The 26,426-nt window shown below is 37.4% G+C and overlaps 1 protein-coding gene across 2 annotated transcripts in view; it reads left to right on the forward strand.

Annotated features, from left to right (window-relative positions):
* Nucleotides 1-24,852, forward strand: part of SLC39A9 (solute carrier family 39 member 9) — a 41,513-nt gene extending 16,661 nt beyond the window's left edge. The window contains exons 2-8 of one of the 2 annotated variants that reach the window (XM_010976593.3): nucleotides 1,661-1,769; nucleotides 10,448-10,645; nucleotides 17,289-17,357; nucleotides 18,468-18,553; nucleotides 19,037-19,171; nucleotides 20,893-20,994; nucleotides 21,110-24,852. In XM_010976593.3, coding sequence (XP_010974895.1) covers nucleotides 1,661-1,769; nucleotides 10,448-10,645; nucleotides 17,289-17,357; nucleotides 18,468-18,553; nucleotides 19,037-19,171; nucleotides 20,893-20,994; nucleotides 21,110-21,169 — 759 coding nt within the window. In that variant the 3' untranslated portion in view covers nucleotides 21,170-24,852. Of the gene's footprint in view, nucleotides 1-1,660; nucleotides 1,770-10,447; nucleotides 10,646-17,288; nucleotides 17,358-18,467; nucleotides 18,554-19,036; nucleotides 19,172-20,892 lie in introns of both variants that reach the window. The other variant, XM_010976592.3, reaches the window with a different exon arrangement.
* Nucleotides 24,853-26,426: the final 1,574 nt, after the last annotated feature.

The following is a 26,426-nucleotide window of genomic DNA, read 5'->3' on the forward strand; positions in this document are numbered from 1 at the left end:
GAATGTATGAAGGGCTGACCTACTTGCTATAGGACAAGTATTAGGTGGTGCTGACACTGCAGCTGTAGGTCCCCCATTTACCGCAGAGACACGAGATGTAGATCCCTTTATTCTTCCCAAATGAGGAGGAAGTAATGTTTCAACCAGCCTTTCAGCCAAGAACCTGTTTTTCCATGGAGACAGAACATGTTCGTATGTATCCTGCCAGCCTCACAGTCATAAGTTCAGTAGTACGCAGATCTAATACGACCACTATTATTTTTGCTAACCTCATAAAGGAAACTGAAACAGAAAAGTGAAGTACATTAAGTGATCTAAGTACCATTAAATTATTGAAACTTTTTCATAAGCAACATAAATGCCCTCTTGTAGTTTTTAAGGTGATTTTTCATACTGCTAAGACTCCAGGAAGCCATATAGGGTAAATCACTGCTTCAAGAAACTTTGAAAGGTAGTCTTTTATATCTTGTATCTCAGGATGCAGTCTCTCAGAGGAATCTGAGTAAAAAGAAAAAATTGAGATTAAGTTGGATTAAAACTGTAGATCATTTATGACACTGATTGTGGTGATGATTTCACAGATGTAGACTTGTCTCCAAACCCATGAAGTTGTATACATTAAGTACCTACAGCTTTTATGTGTTAGTCATAACTCAATCAAGCAGTTTTTTTAAGAGCCCATAGAACATTGTAGTATTGAACTAGATACATTTTTTCAATGTATGAGTAATACATGTTCATTGCAGATAAATTAAAAATATAGGTTATAAATTTTATGTTGTAAAGTATATGTTACATATTATGTTTATAAACTATAAAGTAAAAAATATTGTTAATGTTACACTTGTTCTATTTATATTTGTGCTTTTTAAAGACATATGAAATTATCAATACATATTGTTTGCTCCCAGCTCTTTCCTCATATCAGTACATCATGGCTTTCTATATTCATGAATAGACCTATATCGTAATTTTTAATTGCTGAGTCTTATGGTACTATGATGAAATATTAAAGTTAATTAGCCAGTGTTCTTTCTTGGACATTTAGGCTATTTTCAGATTTGCATTCTTAAAAAGTGCAGTGGATATCTTTGCATAGTTCTTTCTTAGGATGAATTTCTAGAAGTGAAGTTGCTGGATCAAAGAATTCACTTTTTGCGGGGGAGGGATATAGCTCAGTGGTAGAGTGTGTGCTTAGCACGCACGAGGTCCTGGATTCAATCGCCAGTACCTCCATCAAAACAAACAAACAAATAAACCTAGTTACCCCCTCCCCCCAAAAAAAGAAAAAAGGGAAGGAAAATTTAAAAAAAAAGAATTCACATTTTTGAGGCTCTAAATCTAAATTACCAAATTGGGGTCCAGATCGGTTGCAGCACTTTTGTTCCTTCCAGTGTTAGACAAGTACGCTCATTTCTCCCTGTCTCGGGTAGTAGATAGGTTCTCCCCCATCGTTGCCTATCTGATAAGTTTAAAAACGGCATTTCCTTGTTTTAATTGGTATTATTATTCATGAAGCTGACCCTCTTTCATGTTCACTGGCCTTTGTAGATTTTGGTCTCACGAATAGGCAACTCACAATCTTGATTACAGATAGTTCAGAAACTTTCCCCCATTCATTCATCAACCTTTTTAACAGCTTCTTCTGTTTTCTTTCCAGGAGCGACTGAAGCTGGTGACTGTTTTGGGTGCTGGCCTTCTCTGTGGAACTGCGCTGGCAGTCATCGTGCCTGAAGGAGTACATGCACTTTATGAAGATATTCTTGAGGGTGAGAAAGAGAGGCGGGCCTTCTTTGAGACATGTTAGTGATGTAGAGGGCTGAAAGGAGAAGCTTAGTGGTATGTTTTTCTGAACACAGTTCATGTTTCCAATAGAATTCTACTGTTAGAAGGGTTCTCAAAACATATCTTTTGACATTTTTGATATTAAACACACCCACAGCAGTTTGTGACTTGAATACCTCAATCAGTGAATACCACTTAAGATTTATGTGCCATAATGCATGAATTCTGGGCTTTCTAATTGTGACAGTTCTTTTTTAATGCCCATGCAAAAACTTCCCAAATCCTACATGATAGTGATTGTATTTTAGTATTTAATTGAAAAAAATACATAATTATACACATTTGGATTCTAGAACTCTTTATAGTAAACCTTGTAGATAATTAGTGGGGACCCCTGCAGTAGAGGATAACTAAAGATTAAAGAGGCCTCTCCTGACCCTGATAACCAGCAGAGAGCAGTCTAGCTGTATAAGAGTAAATGTTGGGTGGTCAGCTTAGTTCACTCACCTGCTAAATAATTTGGTCCTTCACACCAGCTTGAAGGCATACTTGGTTTAAATTTGTGACTTAGCAGAATCAGATTCCTGCTTGTCATGAAACTTCACAGATACCTGTGAAGGACTGAAACCACACCTGTTAAATTGGTGAGCTGAATCTTCAAATGCCAAGAGTCCACTGGAATTTAGAATACTATAAAGAGGTAGGCAATTTCCAAATTTCTTACTAGTTACAATATAATAAATAATTTTCCAGATCTCAGCAGAAGGAAAGAACTGTGTCTTTTATGTGGAATGACGATGCTCTTATGCCTAGGGTATGAATATGGCATAATGGTAAAGAGTGAGGGTTGTAGGGGTCTTACTGCAAAATAGGGCAGAGGCTAAGGGTTGATCATCTTTAGGAAGAAAATCTAATAAACCAGGAGCCTGCGAGCAGTGGCTGCCGCTCTCTTTTGATCATATGTCCTACTGAAAAAAAAAGATATACATGTATTATTACACCGATTTATTCTGTATTTTATAAAACACTCCTTAAATAGAAATTTTGGAATACAAGATTTAAAGTAAACATACATAGATTAGTATTTCCTTTCATATTCTAGTGAATCATCTTGAATTTTTCAGGCTGTGATCATTCCGCTGTGGAGAAAACATTCATAACATGACTAAATAGATAAAGTTTTTTGCTTGGTTTTGTAGCTCAGAAAGAATTATGGCAGCAGTTATTTTTTAAACTTGTCTGATAATAAGTTTCTTGAGGCAGAAGTATATTTAAAAAATAAAGTGTCCTGGCCCCCAACCTAGTCTGCTGAATCAGAATCTCCTGGGAAGGGGTCTGGGACTATCTGTTTTTAGCAAGTTGTCAGATGATTCTTACTAGACACGTTTGGGAAACACTTGGATAGAGGAAAGAAGTGCTTCAGGTATAGCTTTTTTTTTTGCTTTTTTAATAGTTTTATAAGATAATAATTCACATACCATATGTCAGGTATAGTTTTAAATTTAAATTTAGCTACTTTAGCTAAATTTAGTTGGGTTGTATTCCTTTATTTTCAGTTTTCTTGGGTTTTGGCCCAAAATAATTTTGTGGATTCATCTGAAAATAGATACAATGTGTTTATAAACCTGTTTTTCCAAAAATAAGCATTTTGATCTCTTTAACTTTTCATCATGAATTAGTCTCCTGCCCTAAGCCATCATTAAAATTAAAAAAAAAATTTTTTTCGTTTATATATTTTACATTCACTCTTTTTGGTGTAAATGACTAAGTTTTGACAAATGCAGAAAGTCAAAATACAGAACAGTTCTGTCACCCAAAAGATATTCCCTCACTCTGCTTTCTTCCGTCCCCATCCTCAGGCAACAACTGATCTCGTCTCTGTCCCTATTTTTGTTTTGCCTATTCTGAATGTCATATAAATGAAATCTTACAGTCTTTGGGTTTAGCTTCTTTCAGTTAGCATAATGCATTTGAGTCATCATATGGTTGTATATATGTATCAGTGATTTGCACCGTTTTATTTCTGAGTAGTATGTCATTGTTTGGATGAACTACAGTTTGTTTATTCCTTCACCAGTTGAAAGACATCTGGGTTGTTTCCAGTTTGGGTGGTTATGAAGAAAGTCACTATAAACATTTGTATACAAATCTTTGTGCGAACGTTAAGTTTTTATTTTTCTTGCGTAAATACTTACAAGTGGAATTGCTGGATTATATGGTAAGTGTATGTTTAACTTGTTAAGAAATTGCCAAACTTGTTTCCAAAGTCGCTGTACCATTTTGCACTCCCTTCAATAATATGTGAGAGTTCCAGTTGATTCCAGACTTCCTTGCACTCAGTGTTGTCTGTTTTTAGTCTTTTATTTTAGTGACTCTAATAGATGGGTAGTGGTACTGAATGTAGTTTTAATTTGCAGTCTCTTAATGGCAAGTGATGTTGAACATCTTTTCATGTGCTTGATTGCCACTGTTATATCTTCTTTGGTGATATTAAATCTTTTGCATGTGTTTTAAATTAGTTTTCTTATTATTGAGGTTGAGAGTTCTTCAGATATTCTAGATAGAAGTCCTTTAATGAGATATGTGACCTGTAAATATTTTCTGTTAGTCTGTGGCTTATCTTTTCATTCTCTTGACAGTATCTTCCACAGAGTAGTTTTTAATTTTGGTGAAGTGAATTTATCAATTATTCTTTCATGAATTGTGCTTTTGGTGTCATATCTAAAAACCTTTTGCTGAACCCAAGTTTACAAAGATTTTCTCTTTTGTTTTTTTCTAGTTGTATAATTTTAGGTTTCGCATTTAGGTCCATGATCCATTTTGAGCTAATTTTGCACATAGTATGAAGGTTCATTTTTTTTGTATCTGAATGGATATCTGAAAGTGTTGGTACTGTTTGTTGAAAAGACTCTCCTTTATTGAATTCTTTGCATCTTTGCCAAAAATCAGTTGACCGTATTTGTGTTCGTCTGTTTCTGGATTCTCCATTCTGTCTATAGACAGAATTGACCTATATGTCTATCCTTTGCCAATACTACATCATCTTGATGACTGTAGTTTTATTTTTTTAACATGTTTATTGTAGTTTAATTCTTGTACAGTAAACTACACGTATTTCAGGTGTACAATTTGATGAATTTTGATAGATACATACACCTATGAAACCACCACCATAATCAAAATAAGTAACATTTCCATCACTCCTCAAAAGGTGCAAATTTCGAACTCCCAATTTATCCCTTCCCACTCCCTCCACCCACTGTGACTGTAAGTTTATTCTCTATGTCTGTGAGTTTGTCTCTGTTTTGTAGAAAAGTTCATTTGTGTCCTTTTTTTAGATTCCACATATAAGTGATATCATATGGTATTTTTCTTTCTCTTTCTGGCTTACTTCAGTTAGAATGATGATCTTCAGGTCCATCCATGTTGCTGCAAATGGCATTATTTTATTCTTTTTTATGGCTGAGTAGTATTCCATTGTGTGTGTGTGTGTGTGTGTGTGTGTGTGTGTGTGTGTGTATGTATCTATATGCCACAACTTCTTTATCCAGTAATCTATCAGTGGACATTTAAGTTGTTTCCATGTCTTAGTTGTTGTAAGTAGTGCTGCTGTGAATATTGGGGTGCATGTATTTTTTCAAATTGGAGTTCTCTCTGGATATATGCCAGGAATGGGATTGCTGGATCATATGGTAAGTCTATTTTTAGTTTTTTGGGGACTTTCCGTACTGTCTTCCATAATGGCTGCACCAGCCTACATTTCCACCAACAGTATAGGAGGGTTCCCTTTTCTCCATGCCCTCTCCAGCATTTATCATCTGCAGACTTTTTAAATCATGGCCATTCTGACTGGTGTGAGGTGATACCTCATTGTAGTTTTATTCAAAACTATTTTAGATCAAAAGCTGGAGGTAAGTAGAAAGTAATGACAATTTTATTGTGATTCATAAACTTGACTCTGAAGTCTGTACCAAAAGAAGAGTTCCAAAATTATTTAGATAAAGAAAGCACTGTTGGGATAAGATAATGGTGAAAGGATCTTATACTCATCCAAATTTTTAAAATTCTGATATAGTTATACCTCATAAAATGAAGTAATGTTAGCCAGTCTTTGAAAGGTGTAATTAGGCTTGACTTTTAGTTTCAGAGCTATGGACACTCCAGAAATAATTGTCTTTAAAAATCATCATGCAACTCTTCACAAATAATAGCATGACTAACACCGTCTAATAAGGTGTTAACCCACCTTCTTACCTAAGCTTACTTTAGCATAACCTTTCACCTAACTTAGCACATACATCTGTTACTTATTAAGTCTGGATTTATAAAGAAACGTGCATAATTATTTTAAAACATAAGACTAAAAGATTGTATTTTATTTCCATTAAAAATCATTTTGCCTAGGAAATAATTAATTGCATAACTTTTGGAATGAAATGCCACATGAAAATTTACAGAAGTGAAGGCTGTTTTATGCCTTCAACATCAGTTTATTGTGTATCTACTAGACTTCTGGCCTTACATTGATTGTTAGCAGTTCATAGATCTGCAGTATAGCTCCTGTCTTCAATAATTCACAGCCAATGGAAAATGAATAAATTAACAGTCAGTGACAGCAGGAATTGGCAAACTTTTTCTGTAAAGGGCCAGATAGTAAATATTTTAGGCTTTGTGGGCCATATGGTTTCTGTTGCAGTTACTCAGCTCTGCTGTCATAGTGTGAAAGCAGCTGTAGACAATCGTGAACGAATGAGCATGTCTGTGTTCCAGTGCAAATGTTTATTTACATAAACAGGCATCAGCCTCTGTTCTGTAGTTTGCTCATGTCTGAATTATGGTTTAGTGAGATAAGACCTATGATAGAAGTGCATTCAGTATGCTGTGAATACAAGAGGAAGACACAGAAAATCTTGAGGAGGCAGGGACTTAGGTGTTGAGTCTTGAAAGACAAGATGTTATCCAAAAGAAGCAGCGTGGAAGGCCCGTGATTTCATTAACTCATGCAGAGTTGAGGCAGTGGCAGAGATGGGAGCCCATTTTGTTGAATATTTAGTACGTACCTTATGAAAAGGTAATCATTCAAATTCTATCCAATAGCATCTTTCTAAATAGTTTTGAAATTTGTAGTCACCAAAATTCTGTGACTTGACTTCATGTGTACTCTCTTTTCATCTATAAATGTGAAGAATTGGTTTTATATATTAAAACAAGCATACCCAGAATTGCTTTGCCTTTAGAGAAGATCAGGTATATTAATTCATTTATTTTTTTCAAGTTCTTTAGGCCATACTAAACTATTCTCCCAGTGCACAAAGACCTACTTGAAAAATGATGAGTTCTGCCACCTCAGAATTGGGCATCAGAGTACTGCATTTGGGGTTTATTAATTTTTATTGAAAGCATACAAAAATATCTTATACACAAGAAGGTACACATACTGGCAATATATAGCTCAGTGATTTTTCACAAACTAAACACCCTCACGTTATCATGAGGCTACATTTTAATTCTCCATCCTCACTGATTCAAGATTCTTAGACTGCTTCTCTCATAAATGGAATTATTTTTCATCTCTGAGCCTTTAATCAATTCTTTGACTCAAAATCCTTATTGCTAACAATAATTTTGCTTGCATGAAGGACAGGGTGATCATATCAGTCTGCTCACCTTTTCCTCCTAGGCCCGTCTGGCATTTAGTTCTCTTTAGCTGACTACTACAGCATAAGCTTCTAATTTCTAGGAAATACCTCTTACTCCAAATTCATTCTTTTCTTCCTCTGAAAGTCTCTCTTTATCTCCACTGGTGCTTTTAAACTACAGATGGCAACTCAGTGAATCTTGAAATAAATTTAGTGAGTTGGACTTGTGACTGGCATTTAAGAAGAGCAGGAGGGAGGGACAAAGATAGAGAAGAAAGAGGTAAAGAAACAGAATAGTGCATTGTAACCATTGTAAGGCTGAGTGTTATTTTATGCAACTTTTATTTATTCATGTATGTATATGTTTATTAAATCATGCTGCAAAATTTATTTTTTACTATAGGTCATGGCCTTAAAAGTTTAAAAAACATTGTCATAAGTCTCATTTCATCAATTTGAAAAACTGCTTAACATTAATATCAGAATAACTACTGATATTCATAGACCTTGTTTAGTAAAATGGAAATGTATTGGCTAGAGGAGGTCTTTTCTGCCTGTCTCTTGGAGGAGCACTCTATCTTATTTTAAGATGCCAGTGTAACTCAAACAGAAATGTTATAAGAAAAAAGTTACAGGCAGATACCCCTTCATGAATGTGGATGGAACAGTGTTTTACCAAATATTAGCAAGTTGAATCCAGCTTTATATAAATAGGATAATACATTTGGACCAAATAGAGTTCACCCCAGGAATGCAAAGCAAGAGTTTGATTAATATCCCAAACCCTTTTTAATTTATCATATTAATCAAATAAAGTAGAGAAACCATTTGATCATCCTTAACAGGTATGGAAAAGCTTTTGACAAAATTAAACTCCCATTCATTAAAAAAAAAATTCTTAGCAAACTAGGAAAAAATTCTGTACTGAGAAAGGGCATATTTGAAAAGCCTACAGATAAGATACCTAACATTGGGAACAAAACAAGATTGTCTCCTCTCAACCACTTGTACTTAACATTGTACTTGGGGTCCTAACCAGATGCTAGTCTGCAACAAGGCCAGAAAAAGAAAGAAAAGGCATAAAGATTGGAAAGAAGTAAAACTGTTTGCAGATGACATGATCACCTATGTAAAATGGTTAAAGTTTTAAAGTCTCAAAACATCAAATATTGACAATGTTATGGAGCAGCTAGTACTCTCATACATTGCTGCTGGATTTGTAAATGGTACAACCACTTTGTAAAACAGTTTGACAGCTTTTTTTATATATATATAAAATTAAACGCACACACACCCATCAGTTCTTTTCCTAGGTATTTAACCCAAAGGAAAAGAAAATGTGTATCCACAGAAAGACTTGTACTTGAATGCTTATAGCAGCTTTGTTTATAATGGACCAAAATTAGAAGTTACCCAATGTCTGTCAACAAACGAATGGATAAACAAGTTGTGCTATGTCCATACAATGGAACACTACTCAGCAAAATAGAGGAACAAACTAGTGATACATGCAAAGCTTAGAGAAATCTCAAAATATTATGCTGAGCAAAAGAATTCTTACACAAAAGAGTACATATTGTATGATTCTGTTTATGTGAAATCCTAGAATAGGGGAAACTCTGGGGACAGAAAGCACATTGGTGCTTGCTTGGGACCAGGAGTGACATTGACTCCAGAGGATCACAAAAGAACTTTCTGGGATTTTTAAGTACTATTCTATATCTTGACCTTGGTGATAGTTACTAGAGAGTTTTTACATTTGTGAATTATACTTCAATAAAGTTCACTTTTAAAAGAGAGAGATTTAGACACTTAATTTAAAAACAAGTAAATAAAATCACTGTTGGGAAAAATCTTCAAATTAAAAAATTTCTTTGGGAAGACGAAAAAGTTCTGGAGATGGATGATGATGATGGTTGCAGAACAAGGTGAGTGTACTTAAAGCCACAGAATTGTATGCTTAAAAATGGTGAAAATGGTAAGTAAATGTTATGTCATGTGTATTTTACCATATTAAAAAAAGAAAACAGCTATGAAAACAAATACTTCCATGAGTTTGAAAAATATGTAGGTTTTTATTATCTTTAGGTGGCATGTGCTTTGTACTCCTTAGAAATGACTTTTGAAGAGTTAAGGCAGGGTCTAAAATATTACAAAAGGCTTATGTAATTTCTTTGCTCAAAGGTAAAAAATGCTTAATCTAATTATAAATGATGAATGTCTAGTATGTTGTCCTCTACTTGTGAAACGCAGCAAAGGTAAAGATTCTGGCCTTGAAGTGTTTATGCTCTGAGTGTCGAATACGTAAATGTAAACTAGTGGTATTACTTGGCCTGGTGTCATTTACTATAATTCAAAATATCCCAACAATCATATTTCTAGAACTAAATTTAGACTGTCTCTTTTAAACTACTCAGCCCTTTTGGTTGCTAATTAGTGATTATTCCCTGATATTTTTTAAAGCTAAAATTTTATATTTCATTTGCAATTTTTATATTAACCTAGGTTTAAAACTAGATACATTTGATTTGTAATTATTTTCATTGTTACTGTTCTTCATTTGCCTATTTTCATCAAAATAAACTTAACTGTAGTTTCATTGGTATGAATTTCTCTAGCCAGAAAGGCAGATTTGGGGATATCGCTTGGGAATGTGACTGCTTTCTTGCTTGGTAATTTGCTTTCATGTCCTAGGTTTTTTTTTTTAATGGAGGTACTGGAGATTGAACCCAGGACGTCATGCACGCTAAGCACGTGCTCTGCCACTGAGCTATAACTGCTCCCCTTCCTAGGTTTTGAGAATAGTAGGCAATTAAAAGTTCTGCATGTTAAAAGCAAAAGACCCTTGGGAATTTTTTCATAATGAACTTTAAGTTAAGGAAGTTTATGATTGGATTACAATATAGGAAGTGAATGTCTTTGCCATAAAGTCTATAGAGCTTGAAATACAAAAGAATGGAAATGTCCACATGAAAATGTTTTAAGAGGGACACATTTTCTCCTTATGGTTCATTCTGCTCTAGGAAAACACCACCAATCAAGTCAAACACAGAATGTGATTGCATCAGATAAAGCAGCAGAAATACCAGTTGCCCATGAACATGAGCACAACCATGACCACACACAGCTGCACGCCTACATCGGTGTTTCCCTTGTTCTGGGCTTCGTTTTCATGTTGCTGGTGGACCAGATCGGCAGCTCCCATGTGCATTCTACTGATGGTAAGTGGCTCCAAGGTTTTCTGGGCAGTCCAATAAATTTGTAATTTAGGTGGTCATAAATCATTGAATAGTTCGGTATGTATGTATCAGTGGCCTTATTTTATGCTAAAACTCTTGTCTTTCTCAGGTTCTGATGAACGTTTTATTCTTTTGGGCAAGCTAGAGTGTTGTGACATGGCACAAGAGAGTGTTTATTGGATTATTACCCTGGTTATTTTAAAGCTGTCTCCTTTGATGGAGGTCTAGGGCAGAAGTTCTTAACCCTTTTTGTGCTATGGAGCCTTTAGGCAGTCTGAAGCCTGTGGACCTTTTATCGGAGTAATGTTTTAAAATGCATAAAACATAGTGCATAGGATTATAGAGAAAATCAACTATATTGAAATATAGTTACCAAAACATTAAAACAAAGTTGTGATATAGTAATGTATGTCTTCTTTATCAGGGCATTAAATAAATGCGCTTTAACAAGGCAACAGAGTATTGAGTAGAACATCCAGTTGATTTGGGTTTTTGTTTTGATGGTTACTAGTGCAGAAGAGCCTGATTCACAAAGACATTTTATTACAGATATACTTAAATACATGCATAGCTCTCTTAGTAGGGAAAGACAAGCTTCTCCTAAGGGCAACTAGAATTCTCCAAGACTTTTAAAATTAATTCTAGTCAGAGTAACTTTTTTGTCTTAAGATCAGTGAATTCATCTTTGGCTAGATCAACATCTCTATATGGTTTATATTAAATAAAAAGAAATTCTGGTCCATGATAATAACTGATGCCATCATGATAGAAATACGTTTGAAAGAATTATATAGACATAAGGGTTTACAGATATTTTCAAATACATTGACAGAGATTTTGTGGATAGGAACTACTAGAAAGCAGCAGAGATATCCTGGTCCCCACTGAGAGACCATGACTTGTACTTTTTGGTGGCTGAATGACTGTTAGGTACAGAGTTGCCTGATAGTTGCCCAGCTCCATCACATGAGCATCTATGGACAAGAAGACTATAATCATGCAATGTGACAGCACTTCTCTAAGCCCTTAATCTGAAGCAGTGATGAGTGAAAGTGATAGTATGAAGATATCAATAACAGCTGTAAAATAATATGAAATTTCTGATTTCTGTTGGCAGTAAAGGTAGTACTAATGCTACTTGTGGTTCATTGTCTATATTCATAATTAAAGGAAATGCTAAAATTCAGTTAGAGGTTAGTAAAAATACAGTGCATTTTTTTTCAAGTTAAAGTCACAGATACCCCCTGCATTCTACCTGTGTTCTGCTATGTGGACCCCAGGTTAACAATTCCTGGTCTACCAAAAACTGTTTAAAAGCAGGCAAAAGCCATGTAAAGATAGTTCATTAAAAGAGATAAAAATGGCCTTTAAACATATGAAAAAATGTTCAATTGTACTTAAAATAAGAAGAATGCAAGTGAAAACTCCACTGAGATGCCATTTCTCACCTGTCAGATAGGCAAAAATTCAAAAGCGTGACAGTATACTCTATTGGCAGACACTGCCATCCATTGCTTTGGAAATGCATAATGAATGGTGCAGCCCCCTTGGAGGGGAATTTGGGTGTATCTAACAAGACTACATGTGTATTTACCCTTCAACCCAAAACCCCACTTCTCAGAATCTGATCATTTGGCTCCAATGTGAAAATACATATGCATAAGATTAATCAGTGCGGCATTGTTTACCGTTGTACACCCACTTCAGTGTCTAGCCATGCAGATTGGTTGAGTGAAGTATGGTGCATACATGTAATGGAGTTCTGTGCAGCTATGAAAAAGAATAAGAAATCAGATCTCTGTGAACTGATGGGGAGAGATTTCCAGGAAAAACTGTTAAGTGAAAAAAAAAAGCAAAAATAAATTACCATCTATCAAATACTATGTTTTGTACAAGAAAGGAGAAATAAGAGAACATGTATATATCTGCTTATCTCTACAAAAAAGAAACATAAGAAGGATCAGCTAGAACACAAAGTTGGTTACCTGTAGGAGTGAGGGCGAGGGTGGGATAGGACAGAAGGTTTTGAGGACGGCATGACAGTTCCCTGGGCATGCCTTTTTGATATAGTTTTGACTTTTGGAAAAGTGTTAATATTTTCCATATTCAAAAAATAAAATGAAATCAACCAAGATAGGGGAGCTAACTGAAACAAGTGAACTGTATTTCAGATGAATAACAATCACACTGAAGGGGATTTTTTAAAAGTGAATTCAAGTAACTTGTGAACAGAGTATTTGGTGACGTACCTTTAGTGATGTGTGGAGTTGGGGAAGAAGCATAAACAAATACTGAACTCTTTTTAGTAGGCTTTGCTTTTTGTAGTGGTATGGGCAGAACAGTTCTGAACTGTATTAGATGTGTTAAAAGATTGAGCAAATGAATAAATGTGTTGCTGATGGTGGAACCAGAGTCCTCACTGAGGAAAAAAGGACATACAAATAGGGAATGAGGGAAGGCAGGAAGGAACCCCTGCAGGGATGAATTGGAATTGGAGCCATTGGAATCATGATTTCTAAAACTTGTATGTGTATGTATATGTGTACATATATACATGTGTGTTTATGTATACATGTACGTATGTCTTAGCTCTGTCTATAGAAAGGGCCTAGAAATAAAGACACCCCACTAGCAATGAGCATTCCAGGGCTCTTCAGAGAAATGGCTGATTCCAGGACAGAGGCAGGGTAAGTATAAAATGAGCTTGGAACATCTAGCGCTCAAGAAATATATATACCTGAAGGAAGAAAGAAGATGGAAACATGTTACAGGATATAGGAACCAGCTTGAAGGGGCTTCCGCTGGCCAGAATTAGGACAATTTGAACACCAGGATAATTAAGAACAGTAATAAAATGTAAGCCATTGAAAAAATGGGAAGCAGTAGGCCCATCCACATGAGACAAAGATAAAAGAAGGAGAAGGGGGTGCATTTGCTTACAGTAGAATGCTAAGTGCCAACTGATGGAATTGGAAAATCAGTTTTGCAACCTTCATAGTAAAAATAGGCTCAGGTCAGAATCATCAATGTTAAATCTAGGGGGTATATTTTGATTTGCTTATTAGCTGCAAGGGGAAAAAAAGTAAATGAAGAAGTCAGGCAATACCTTGATCAGATAACCAGAATTAATGTCATTGGCATTCTGCTTTAGTATAAATAAGTAAGTTCCTATCAGACCAGCCTCCTTACAGATAACTATAAACTTTGGACAAAATTTTAAAAGCACTATCTAAAGACAATTGGAGAGTGACCTAATGGAGGCAAATTCTGAAAGTGAGTCAACACTTGGGATCTATTTTTACTGCTTTTAATTCCTATTTTTACTGCTTTTAGCAGTCAGTGCATGTAGGGTAGCTAACTGATAGAAAACTCAAGTCTTTCTGGCCTAAGGAACTGGAGGACAGAGTTCCGGGTAACTGCAGCCTCTGGAAAGTGAGGGGAGAATCTTAGAAAGGAGAGAGACAGAGAAACTCAGCCCCAAATTCTGTGTATAAACTGCTCAAGTCTCTGGCTAAGCCCTGAACCGTACTTTCCTGGGCAGACTCCAGGAAGCTCAGCTGAAGATAAAAGAACTAAACTGAGATTTAGGCAGCTGCTCAAAAGAGAGAGTTGGCAGTTTGAGCCAAACCAAGTTACTTAAAGCAAAACAAAAAAGTCAACACTCTTTGGAGGAATATAATTGAATCCATAGTATCCACAAGATAACATTTACAGTGTCCAAGATAAAATCCAGAATTGACACCACAGTGAGCAGCAGATGTACATCCTGTGCTTCTGGATGTGATATCCTGAGAAGCATCACCTACCTAGTATGCCATGCAGGAATGCGTTATCTGAGGACACATCAGACAAATCTAAAAGGAAGGATCATTCTGTTAAAAGACAAGGAAGGCGCAGGGAGGGGAATGTAGTCTTCAGAGATAGCAATGTCACCGAAGTCAAAGGCAGAGAAAATGTTTTAGATTAAAGAAGACTGAAGATATACAACTAAGTGCAAATCTGATCGTGGACTGAATCCTTCCTGGAAAAGGAAAAATGCTCTTTGGACAACTGACAAAATTAGAATATGCAAGAGAGATTAGAAAAAAAAAATCAATGTTAAACTTACAGAAGTTGATAACTATACTGTGATTATATAAGAAAACATCCTTTCTCTTGGGGAAATACATACTGAAGTAGCTAAGGGTAAAGAGCTCTGATGGATGCAACTTAAATGGTACAGGAAAAAATATGTGCGTTTGTGTGGTGTGGATAGAGAACAAGAGAGCGTGAGCACAAATGATAAAGCAAATGGGCAAAATGTTAGACTATCAGTCATTCTGAGAAAAGAGTATCTGAGTGTGTTTAGAACTATTGCAACTTTTCTGAGCATTTAAAATTATTCCCAAATGAAAGGTTTTTTAAAATTATGGGATTAAATTTTAAACAAAAAATGCCCGTGGTCTAGAAAAGTTTTAAATTTCCTTGTATTTACTATTTCTTTTCTCTTCTTCTTTCTTTCTTTCTCTCTCTCTCTCCCTCCCTCTCTCTTTTTTAAACCAAGTCTTCTTTTAGGAAATTGATTTAGGAGTAAAAGGTTTTATTCATGTACTGAATTCTAAATAGTAAATGAGAAGCACCCTCTGTTGGATGGAATCTGACTCCAGCTGCATTACATACATAGTTGTCCACACTGGCCTTTATGACATTTTTCTTTCAATTTTTTTGAGTTTTAATTTAAAATGCATTTTTAGGCTGATTGGTGTCCTGTAACCCCATACAAAGATTAGATGTAGCATGTGGTCCTTTATTCTTCCTCCTGTTTTGTCTCAGAGGTCACTATTTTTGCTGGCTTTCATGTATCTAATGGCTTCACTTTACCTATTACCTGCAGAGTTTTGTGTATTTTTATCAGTAAAAGTTAATTCATGTATTAAATTTATTCTGACGCCATCTTTTCCTAGAGATTTATAAAAATTGTGTTTTAATTTTAAAGCCTCTAATTTTTATTTAAGATGCTTCTCATAGCTAGACCACAAGACTCTGTATGAAGAAAAGCCAAAATAAGCTTGTTGCATAGTGCCATCTGATTGTTCTTCCAGTTCGGGGTGATATTGAAATATTTGTTGTCTCAGAGTGATTAGGGGCTTTAACTTCCCTTCTTGCAGTGTTTTAATTAGAAGATAAATGTTGTTAATAAAAAGATGACGTGTTACTTTACTCATGCATGCTTTTTCCATTGTAAACTGTCCTTTTGTGTGCTGGGCCTCTCAAAATGATTACATTCCTTGCAGTTTATTTGACTAATGTCCGTCTGTCATTTCACCTGGCATTTTGATGTCCATGTCTTTGAACTTTGCATTGTTTGGACATTATTTACTTGTTTGTTTACTTTCTATAATAGCTGTAGTACAGATAACTACTTTTTTTTTTTTTTTTTACTCTCCACCAAGAATTTATTAATCAACTAGTGGGTGGCCAGTGCTATGCTATAAGATATATAAAAAAGAAATGGAGGGGGGAGGATAATAGCTCAGTGGTAGAGCACATGTTTAGCATGCATGAGGGCCTGGGTTCAATCCCCAGTAATTCCATTTAAAAAAAGGAAGGAAGGAAGGAAGGGAAAGAAGTATAGAATTTAATTCTATATAGTTCACAGTCAATCTGGGGATATAAGACATATTTAAGTGAAAACAGTTTGTATATCTAAGGTGGAGTAGAGAAGAAACCTTCAAGTAGCACGTAGAGACTTGCATAGAGCTGTATATTTGTAGGCAGGGGGCAGGTTGTTTTGAGCTGGAATTAACTAACCTTTGATTCTTTATGGAAATCAGCAGTCCTAGATTTAGACTTTGAACACTCTCTCAGTTTTGGATTGCCAAGCTGAACAGTACATGCCAAGAATTAGGGGTGAGGAGATTTGAGGAAAGAAGAATGAGACAGTTTTATTAGAGATGTTAAATAAACTGGTTTAACTGGATTGGACAGTGAGAAATAAGATGATACCAGTTGATAAAGGGCTCAAGAACCTACTTAATAGAGCAGTTTGGATTGAATTTGGAAAGCAGCAGATTCTTAACTGGATAACTGACCCATCACAAGGGTGGTGATTCAGAAAGATGCATCTGACAAGATTTGTAAGATGAGTTAGGGAGGAGAGTAAGGGGAAACAACCAGTTGGGAGCTTATTGCTAATTTAGGTTTGGGTTGATGAAAATTGAGGTTAGAATGATGGCGATAAAATGGAGAAAGGCAAATGTGACAGACATTTTGATGTTAGAATAAAGTTGAAATTGCAGGAGGCTGGGGAAGAGAAGGAGGTGGGCAATGACAGTGAAATTGGTCTGGAGAGAAGTGATCAGAGGCTCCTGAGCACTTTCCGTGGAGAGGTAGGGCGTTAAGGGGTGTGAGGCAGTTGAGGGTGACGTCTGTTCAGGGAATGCCGGGTCAAAGGAAAAGTTCCCTCCTGCCCACTTCTTCAGGACAGAGGAAATTTCTACATGTTTGAAGCAGAAGAAAAGACAATAGTGAGGAAAATAATCTACTACTTTAAGAGCTTGCTAAGAATTCTTCCACATCCAGGTGAATGTTCTAACAGTTTCTGTTTCACATTGCTGAATGGCTGACTTGCTTATTTTTACTTCAGATCCAGAAACAGCAAGGCCTAGCAATTCCAAAATCACCACCACACTGGGGCTGGTCGTCCATGCTGCAGGTAGGATTGGATTACAGTGGAACCCCTTTCTTTTCTGTCACACGGGGACCGTCCACATGAAATGCTCTTGGGCTGGCCTTTTGGGGAAATGGTTGCTTAATGAAGTCCTCCTACACAAGCACAAGCCCTGGCCTACTCAGAGTCAGGGGTTTGCAAGCCAAGAATGGTTTTTATATTTCTTAATAGATGGATAATTCATGGCATGTGAAAATTACATGAAATTCAAATTTCAGTGTCCGTAAGTAAAGTTTTATTAAAACAGCCATGGCCACTTGTTTACGTATTATCTGTGGCTGCTTTCACACGATAATGATGGAGTGAGTGGTTGCAAGAGACCAAATGACCCACAAAGACTAAAATATTTCCTATCTGGCCCTTTAAGAAAAAGTGTTGACCTCTGCCGTAGGATCTCATCTGCATAAGGACCTGGCATTTTTGTACTGAATAGCCCTGCTGCCTGGTATCCACCCAAAGTACCAGTCGAGACAGAGGCAGGCTGTAGAGTGTCAGAGTCTTGGGATTGCTGACTGAGCAAGCTTTGGAATCACAAACCAAAACTAGTCTCGGTAGTAGGGATCTGTCAGTGACAAACAAAAGCATGTGAAAGGTGATACACTAGTATCTGGACTTTTGGTAAAACATACTTTTCTAACAAAAAATTCACCCATTCAACCAGTATTTACTCCATAAGTGTAAATCATGTATGCCGAGTCCTAGTGTCTTTATTTTGTTTTTTCAGCTGCAAGATGCAGAGATGCTTCCTTTGAAATCCTTTGACATTTCTATTAGTACAGTTTGATTGATTAATCAGATTTTTGAGCATCAGAATTTTCCAGTAACAGCAGTAACAGCTGACATACTGAAAATCGAATGGCACCTTTGCTAAGCTCGGCCCATATGTTTTCTCTTTTAACCCTCATAAAACCCCTAAGAGTATATGCTTTATTGAACCCATTTTAGAAATGAGAAGGCTGTATGGTTCAGAAAGGTTAAGTAACCTTCCCAGAGTCCAGTCCAGCTCTATCTGACTTTACAGCCCACATGCTCAACCACTACACTATTATAGTTGTTATTTATAGTGTTTTATGATTTTACTTTTTCCAAATTTAGCGGATGGTGTTGCTTTGGGAGCAGCAGCTTCTACTTCACAAACTAGTGTCCAGTTAATTGTGTTTGTGGCAATAATGCTACATAAGGTAAGCAAAATTTTGGTGTAAGCTTTGGTATTGACTGTAGTCTTAATTAAAATTTTTCTTTGGTCATTATGTTTTTCTGGAATGGAAAAATTTTTTAGCTATTTTCATAATTGCTGTTCATTTTATGAATTGAATAAATCTTTCCATAGCTGGAGTATTTTTGCTACCATTTTCGTAAACTTATCCTTGGGGGGGCTTTATTTTTTGTGTGGTCTTATACACAAACTTAAATTCTCTACAGGTTTCTATATTTCATAGTAATTTTTAATCATAAATGCTTTTCTTTTCTTATATTCGTTTTTTGACTATTTAACATGCACACACAAATAGGATATTTTCTAGCTTAGAACATTAATTTCTAAAAGCTCAGACTTGCTATTATGACTGGTTTTCGTGTATGAGGATTCAGTCAAATGACATGCTCTTCATAATGCAGAAGCAATCCAACTTCTAGAATAATAAAGGATAATTTTTTTTTTCTAGGCACCAGCTGCTTTTGGACTGGTTTCCTTCTTAATGCATGCAGGCCTCGAGCGGAATCGAATCAGAAAGCACTTACTCGTCTTCGCACTGGCAGCACCAGTTATGTCCATGGTGACGTACTTAGGACTAAGTAAGGTAAGTCTGACTCTTTCCTAGCTTATCCAGACAGATGTCTAATTCTTTTGTGATCTACTAGAACTTACGGGCTCTTATTAAGATGAATTTTTCAATTAAATCACCACCTCAAACTAAAGATAAAATTGGGATTAAAAACCTGTACAGAGTAAACATCTTAATTCCAAGCTAGTCCTCATCATGAATTTCTTTATTCATTTAATTCGAAAACTACTACTCCATCAGTTCCAGAAATATTTGCATAAATACATGATCTTTAAAATAACATAACTTAAACCTAATCAGACATTCTAATTTTATCTGACAGATACATAAGTCAGGACAGTACTTATGTAATGATTCAGTGGGCACAAGAAGTGTGAGTGACAAGCACGCAGCAGCTTTGAGGCAGTAGGGCATGAACAGAGAGAGCTCTGTTCAGCTAAGACTCAGGTTCTTCTAGTCCCAGCCCTCGTATCACTGCATAGTAAGTTCTTCCTCATTGCACCGAACATAGCTTCAGATCCGAAGTGGCACGCGGCATTAGTCAGCTCAGAGCCTGGGCATTCTGCTCTGTTGCTCAAGTTGGATCTTTCTTGCCTTATAGTTCTGTCCACTTGGGCTGCAGTTCTTAGCAACAGCCATCCTCATTTTACTTAAACATCAACTGGCAGGCAACAGAACAGGAAGAGAATCTTAGAACCAAACCAACTAAGGATAGTTCCTGGAAACTGCTTTTTGCCATGCTCTCTCTAAAGGTCACTGATTCTCCTGAGTGTCATTCGATTCATATTTGATATAGTAAAACTTGTATTGAAAGGAACGTATGATCCAGGAAACTGTATTCAATTTCTTGTAATAAGCTATAATGGAAAAGAATCTGGAAATATATGTATATATGTGTATGTATGTGTATAACTGAATCACTTTGCTGTACACCTGAAACTAACATTGTAAATCAACTACAGTTCAATAAAAAAATTAAATTAAAAAAAAAAGAAAGGAATGTATGAGAAATGAGATGGTTAAAGAATGGTTACGTTCCTATTATCAAGGGTTAGCTGATCTGGATTGCTGACACCTGGTGACTCACCTGAAATGCCTTATTGTCCTCCAGTCAGTGAGCAGTATCTAGTTCCCTTTTAAACCTTACCCCATTTATCAATTCTTTGATCAATGTAAGTTTTGAGAACTTTTGACAGGAAGGTATGATAATTCTGGAGGCATGGAGTTACATGTTATATTTATGGCATGTTCTTTTCTCAAATTTTTAATTGTCTTATTCCATAGGTCCACTTTTTTAATGGAAAAAGTTGAAGTTAACTGTGTAAAAATTAACTTATGAGATATTTCTAGGCTCTGTGAGGGCAGGTGCTACATCTAAAGCACTGGCCTAGAGCCTGGTGCATGTGGAATATTGTTAATATTAATACAGTAAATGAATGGATATGTGAAATTTGACATCTGCATTAATAATGCTGTTGATTCCATCTTAAGAATACAGGCCAAACCTGTTCAACCAGACTTGAAGTTTGTTTGAAAAAGTAATTGTGTACATCACCGATAGTCTTAAACCCTTGTTTGGAAGCTTCCCATAAATAACAAAATTGCTCTGATCTCAAGATGTCCCTTGTGTCCCAGTTAGCACCAGTTACGAATATTGAGTATTTTTTATTGAAACTTCTTCCAGACTCTGAATTTTACTGACTTAATTTTTCTTCTCTCTCTCTCTTACTCCACAGAGCAGTAAAGAAGCCCTTTCAGAGGTCAATGCCACTGGAGTGGCCATGCTTTTCTCTGCTGGGACATTTCTTTATGTTGCCACAGTACATGTCCTCCCGGAGGTGGGTGGGATGGGGCACAGCCACAAACCCGACCCCACTGGAGGGAGAGGCCTCAGCCGCCTGGAGGTGGCCGCCCTGGTTCTGGGTTGCCTCATCCCACTCATTCTGTCCATAGGACACCAACATTAACTGTGGAGGGTCCAGCCTCAGTCCGTGGCCGTTTGCCATCCAGTGAGAACAGCCGGCACGTGACAGCTGCTCACTTCCTCAGTCTCTTGTCTCGCCTGCCCATCTCCACCTGTATTCCGAAAGAGTCTGGAGGGAGGTGAGATGAAAACCTGGAGTAATGGAAAGCTTTCAGAGTAGAAACAACACAGTGCGATTGGATACAGACATTCCGTTGTGTTGTCTTTTCAAGGGCCCTTGGCATTTTGAGTTTTGATGTTTCTCTTAACCCTATTCTCAGGGAAGATGGAATTTAGTTTTAAGGAAAAGTGGAGAACTTCATACTCTTAATGAAATAATTATGAAAGTACAGTGTTCTGTAATTAAGCTAAATCTCTTTCTTAGTTTAGAGGCTCTGCCACTTTATCCATTGATTTTTAACATGGTTCTCACCGTGTAAGACTGGTGCTTTAGCATCTATGCCACATGCCTTGATAGAAGGTCATGACGCCCACTGTCTTAGATGCTAAAGATAAGTATAGTTCATTTGGGGCTAGAGTCAGGAAAATGACGGCAAGACACGTTGAACGCTGACTTCATACTCGGGAGAGATATCCATTGAAGAGGGGGTGTCTGGAGAGACTTGAACACCTCCTTTTGCACATGCCTCTTTAAAGAGAGCCTGCCATTCCATCAAATGGAGCAACAGAGGTGGACTAGCTTTTAAAGACATGACTATTTTATAGCATTTCGTTTCAAGTTCTCATTTGTGTAGAGTACCTGCCTCCAACACAGTCTTTATAGAGGAGCCAAGTTCTAGTTCAGGCCTAGGCTTTCCTTCAAGAACAGTCAGATCCCAAAGTATCTTTGGAAATTAAGAGGTGTTAAACTTTAAGTGAATTTGGATAGTTAGTGATGTCTTTGTAGTAATCTTTTTAAAAGTAAGATTACCAAAACCTACATTGTCCTTTCTTTTTCTTTTTAACTGTGTATCTTAGCAGTCCCTCTGGCAGACTACTTGGTGTCCCCTGGGGACTGTTAGGCCAGCACCACATAAAGCACCTACAGCAGTGAAGAAAGTCAAGATGTGTCACAAATGGGAAGTGTTTGCCTATTGATTTAAAGCTTAAAAATCATGTCTCTTGTCTCTTCATCTTTTCCATGCTTTTCTCCTAACTTCTCCCTCCAGCCCCTCCTTCCTGTAATTTGCTGCTTACTGCTGGTGGCGATGTTAATATTTGTGTGAGTTGAGTTCTCATCAGGACAACCGCTTCTTGAACTGTGATAATGAAGATAATATTGTCTGTGTTCTTTATTCCCTTCAATGATGTTACCTTTGTGTCAAATGCAGCTTTGTTAAACCCTTAAATATCACTTCCTCATACATGAGATGACACAATCACTAATATTCTGATAATTTAAACAATTGAGATAGTAAAAGTGTTAAGCAAAGTAGGATAATTTTTCATATTTGCCAAAATCCCTTGTAAACCTTGTGTTATGAAATAAGTGTATAATATTGTATTATTAATTTATTCTGACTTTACCATTTCAAAAGACATTACATAAAGAGGGAACCAAGACTATTTTCTTCAGGGCATTGGATTTAAGAGTTTGTAAATCATTTTATATGGCACCTAAGCCAGCATGCCTAGGATTTCTTTATTTCCTTCCTAGAGTTGTCACTAGGTCAGCAGCTGTGGAAATAGAACTTGCCAGCCCTCTGCTGGCTGTAGACCAAAGTAGCATAAACAGGATCTGCTTTTGGATAGTGGCTGGCAACCATTGCGTACAACCAGCAGAAAGTAAGTGACTTTCCTGAGAATGCCTCTGACTTAGGAGAGTCATGAGGTTTCATCTGGTCCTTCAGAATGACACGGTTGCCTTGATTCTCCCTGGAAATATACTTTGTTAAATAAATAGCTTGTTTTGGTGTCTGGTTTGGTTTGGATAGTAGCACTTCCTATCATATTGTTGTGTGCAGTGATCAGAAATTTGTTCTACTTGGCCACAGCCTCTTTCAGCAGTGCCTTGCCGTCACACTTAAAAGTTTCGCTAGAATATCTTGCTGGATAGGGCCTTGAACTCTGGCAAGGATCGAACCATTTAACTTCCAAATTTGCCTTCCCCTCTGGACCTCACATTAACAAGCAGACCTTTCAAGGCCTATCAGCTCTCAGAAGCTATGGGCTTTCCCAGATTTTAAAACTGCTGCCTTAGGAACTACTCATTCCCCTCCTGGTCAGCAGGCAGAAATAGCCATACTAATCCTACAGGGCTCAAATGCGTCTTCAGGCAGCAGGGAACCGAGTAGCATGGCAGAGGCCTCCTTCCCCAGGGGGAGGAACTTGCTTGTGGTGGACAGTGTCCCAAGAGAGGCCACACGGATGGTCACTTATTGGCACATTTCAGTTCCATTTTCCTCTTGTTTAAAACTGCCTCCTTAGATGTGGATGCCTTACTGCTCTCACACATTTAGAAACATTGGCAATACCTAAGCTGCTGCCATGATCACAGATGGAACCAGTGGCTACCAGAGAGGTGCAGTTGATGATGAAAAGCACGGTCCTTCCTGCCTCGTAACCAAAGTTAATCTGAATTGCAATTTGACTCCCTTTCCTCGGTAGGGATAGACTTTCTTCAGATCTCGAGTGCTGTCTTAAATTAAATGGCAAATTAAGTTGAAAAGCACTACTGATCCATTCTGTCACTTGTTCTTCAGTAAATTGCTTATCAGTCCCCATACCCCCGAAGCAGTGATGTTCCAGGTCTGATGGCTTTCCTGTGGGTGTTGTTGCCAGATTGCATTTTTAGGCAAAGATTCTGCACTGAAGTGTCGAGAGCTGGAAACGGTACCACCTACAGAGGCTATGTGTTCTCTCTCCTCCCATCACCTTTTTATTTCCCTGTTTGAAACAGCCAAGGCTGTTCCTGTATTTTGAATCATTAGAATAAAAGAGAGAGGTGGCTGTTTTGACTGGTCAGTTCTTTGTTGAAAGGAGAAATGTAATTGTGTTTTTTTTACTGGCCTACTTCTACGTGTCATTGCCTGACTTTTCTCTTTTTCAAGGACTAGAACTAGGAGGATTCGCCAGCCCCTCAGACACATAGTAGCTAAATACTGAACATGAGAACTGTATGTAAACAACGCAAGGCCCCAAAGAATGTTCTTGCTATGAGGCCCCGATCCCCTTGGGAGACTGAGAATCATGACCAGATTCACTCAAAACTGCTGCAGGGCAAGGCGAGAACCCTCTATAGGTGTTCTACAGGGAAACCTGCCTTGCATTAAAAAATTTCTGCTCAATACAGAGTGGTCCACATCACCCAAAGAGCACTGATGGAGATGCTATGAAATTAAAATCAGTGATGTAGCCCCTTTGTACCTGAGACATCCAGATTCACCTGAGAAGACCTGAGGGATATTTGTGACTTGTAGGAAAGGACTAGACAACCATTGGGAGTTTTCTAGATATGCTCAGCCTAGTAGAAGTAGACTGGCTTTGGTCTGTTTTCTGAGAGCCTCTTCTAGCAAGCTGGAAGCCCTGTGGGGTAACGCTGCAGTTCTCCCGGTTCAGTAGCCTGAATGGTGGTTTTAAATGTCCCTTTTTTCTGGATACTTTGTAAACATGAAATCATTCCATGGATGGCTGCCTTATAATTTTGTCTCTTTCCACCTTAATTGTGAATGGTTAAAACAATTTTTTCGCTGTTTTCTGATTTGTTTTCTGATATTAAATTTTTATTAGTGCATACCTTACGTGAGTAGCTCATTACTTATCCTCTCAACAGTTTGCGTTTTCTGTTTGATGACCAGACTGGATCCACATTGGAACATCAGAAAAGGTAATGAAAAGTTCTGAAGGGCAGTGGAAAGATGTACCTATAGGTACATCCTTCAGGGAAGGAGGGAAGGAAAAGAGGAGGAGGGGTTGACAAAATACACCATCTGCCCCCAAAGATAGCAATTTATTGACAACTTCTTCCCCATTGCCATTGTTGTTAGCAAATATTCTTTATGAAGGTAACTATCTAATCCCAGAAAAGAGAAGCAAGCCAATAGATACGAATCAGTGTGGATACATTTCAGAGGGCACAGTTAGGAGTTTGTGGAAGCTATGAACTGCTGATCCTGGAAATAGAGATTTAAATAGGAGTACAATTTGGAAATTTGATAAATGTTTTCTCCCTCTGTAGACTTTAATACTAGAGCTCATTTTAAAAATTCATATATAGATAAGCACTGTATATAGCAATGTATTGTTTAAATGTATCGCTTATGTGTTTAGCCGTTAGATTTCACTAGGGCTGGTCCACTTTGTGCTGGCTTTCTGTACGTATCACATGTGCTACAGCTAGTTACAAAGACTGTGCCAAGAGTGTCACATGTTAAAAGAAAACCTCTCCTCAAAAAGAAGAAAATAGGCAAAAAGGACATGGTATTTATGATTCCTGCGGTCTCTTACAGAAGCCTGCGGGTGGAGCGCCTCGTCCCTCCTTTGCCTTGAGCGGGTTGTGAAATCCTAGGAAGCCAGCATTAAGTAACAGCCCTTTCATCCTCCTGCCCTGAGATCAAAATGTGTGTACGTGTGTGTGTGTGTGTGTGTGTGTGTGTGTGTGTGTGTGTGTGTATACATTTAGCCAAAATAGCCAGCAATCCTTCTTCTGTTTAGTTTTGTTTCTAATTCTCAGGCGTTAGAGCTGCATCCTACAGTGCAGTTTTTATGATGTAGGAAATAAGCAGCCTTGTGTCTTATCCCCATGTCTCGAATGCCCTTCCCCCAGCTCCCTCTCCTGCTCCGGGTATTCAGGTAGGTCTCCTGTGCCCACCCTATTTAAAACTGTAATCTGTCCACCCCGGCCCCAGTGCTCCGTAACCTGTTTCTTTTTTTGTAGCACTGATCACCTTTTAACAAGCTTTATACTGTATGTCTTTAGTTTGTCTCTCTTTCCTACTAAAATATAAGCTCCAAGAAGCTAGGTTCTCAATAAATATGTGTTGTTAAATGAATTGGTCTGTCCTGAGGGGGCGCATTTTTCCTAATCTGTGCTGCCCCCTCCTTTTCCCCACCAGCTGTGCCCTGATCCCTGGCAGAACCAGCTGCTGGCCTTACATGTAGCTTGGCCTTTGTCTCACACTGAGGTGAGGGCTGCTCGGGGGGTTAGCAGAGGGGTTGGGAGTCAGGGCATGACACTGAGCATGCAAGTGGAAAATTAACTGGGTTCAGGTTACTAATCCAGGACTGAGTAACATTAGTAAGGTAGTATGTGACTGATTTAGGGATCGGAAAATCTGGATCCCATTTCTGACTTAGCTACTGATTTCT

The sequence above is a fragment of the Camelus dromedarius genome, chromosome 5 (assembly GCF_036321535.1).
Source record: "Camelus dromedarius isolate mCamDro1 chromosome 5, mCamDro1.pat, whole genome shotgun sequence".
NCBI classification, from domain to species: Eukaryota; Metazoa; Chordata; class Mammalia; order Artiodactyla; family Camelidae; genus Camelus; species Camelus dromedarius.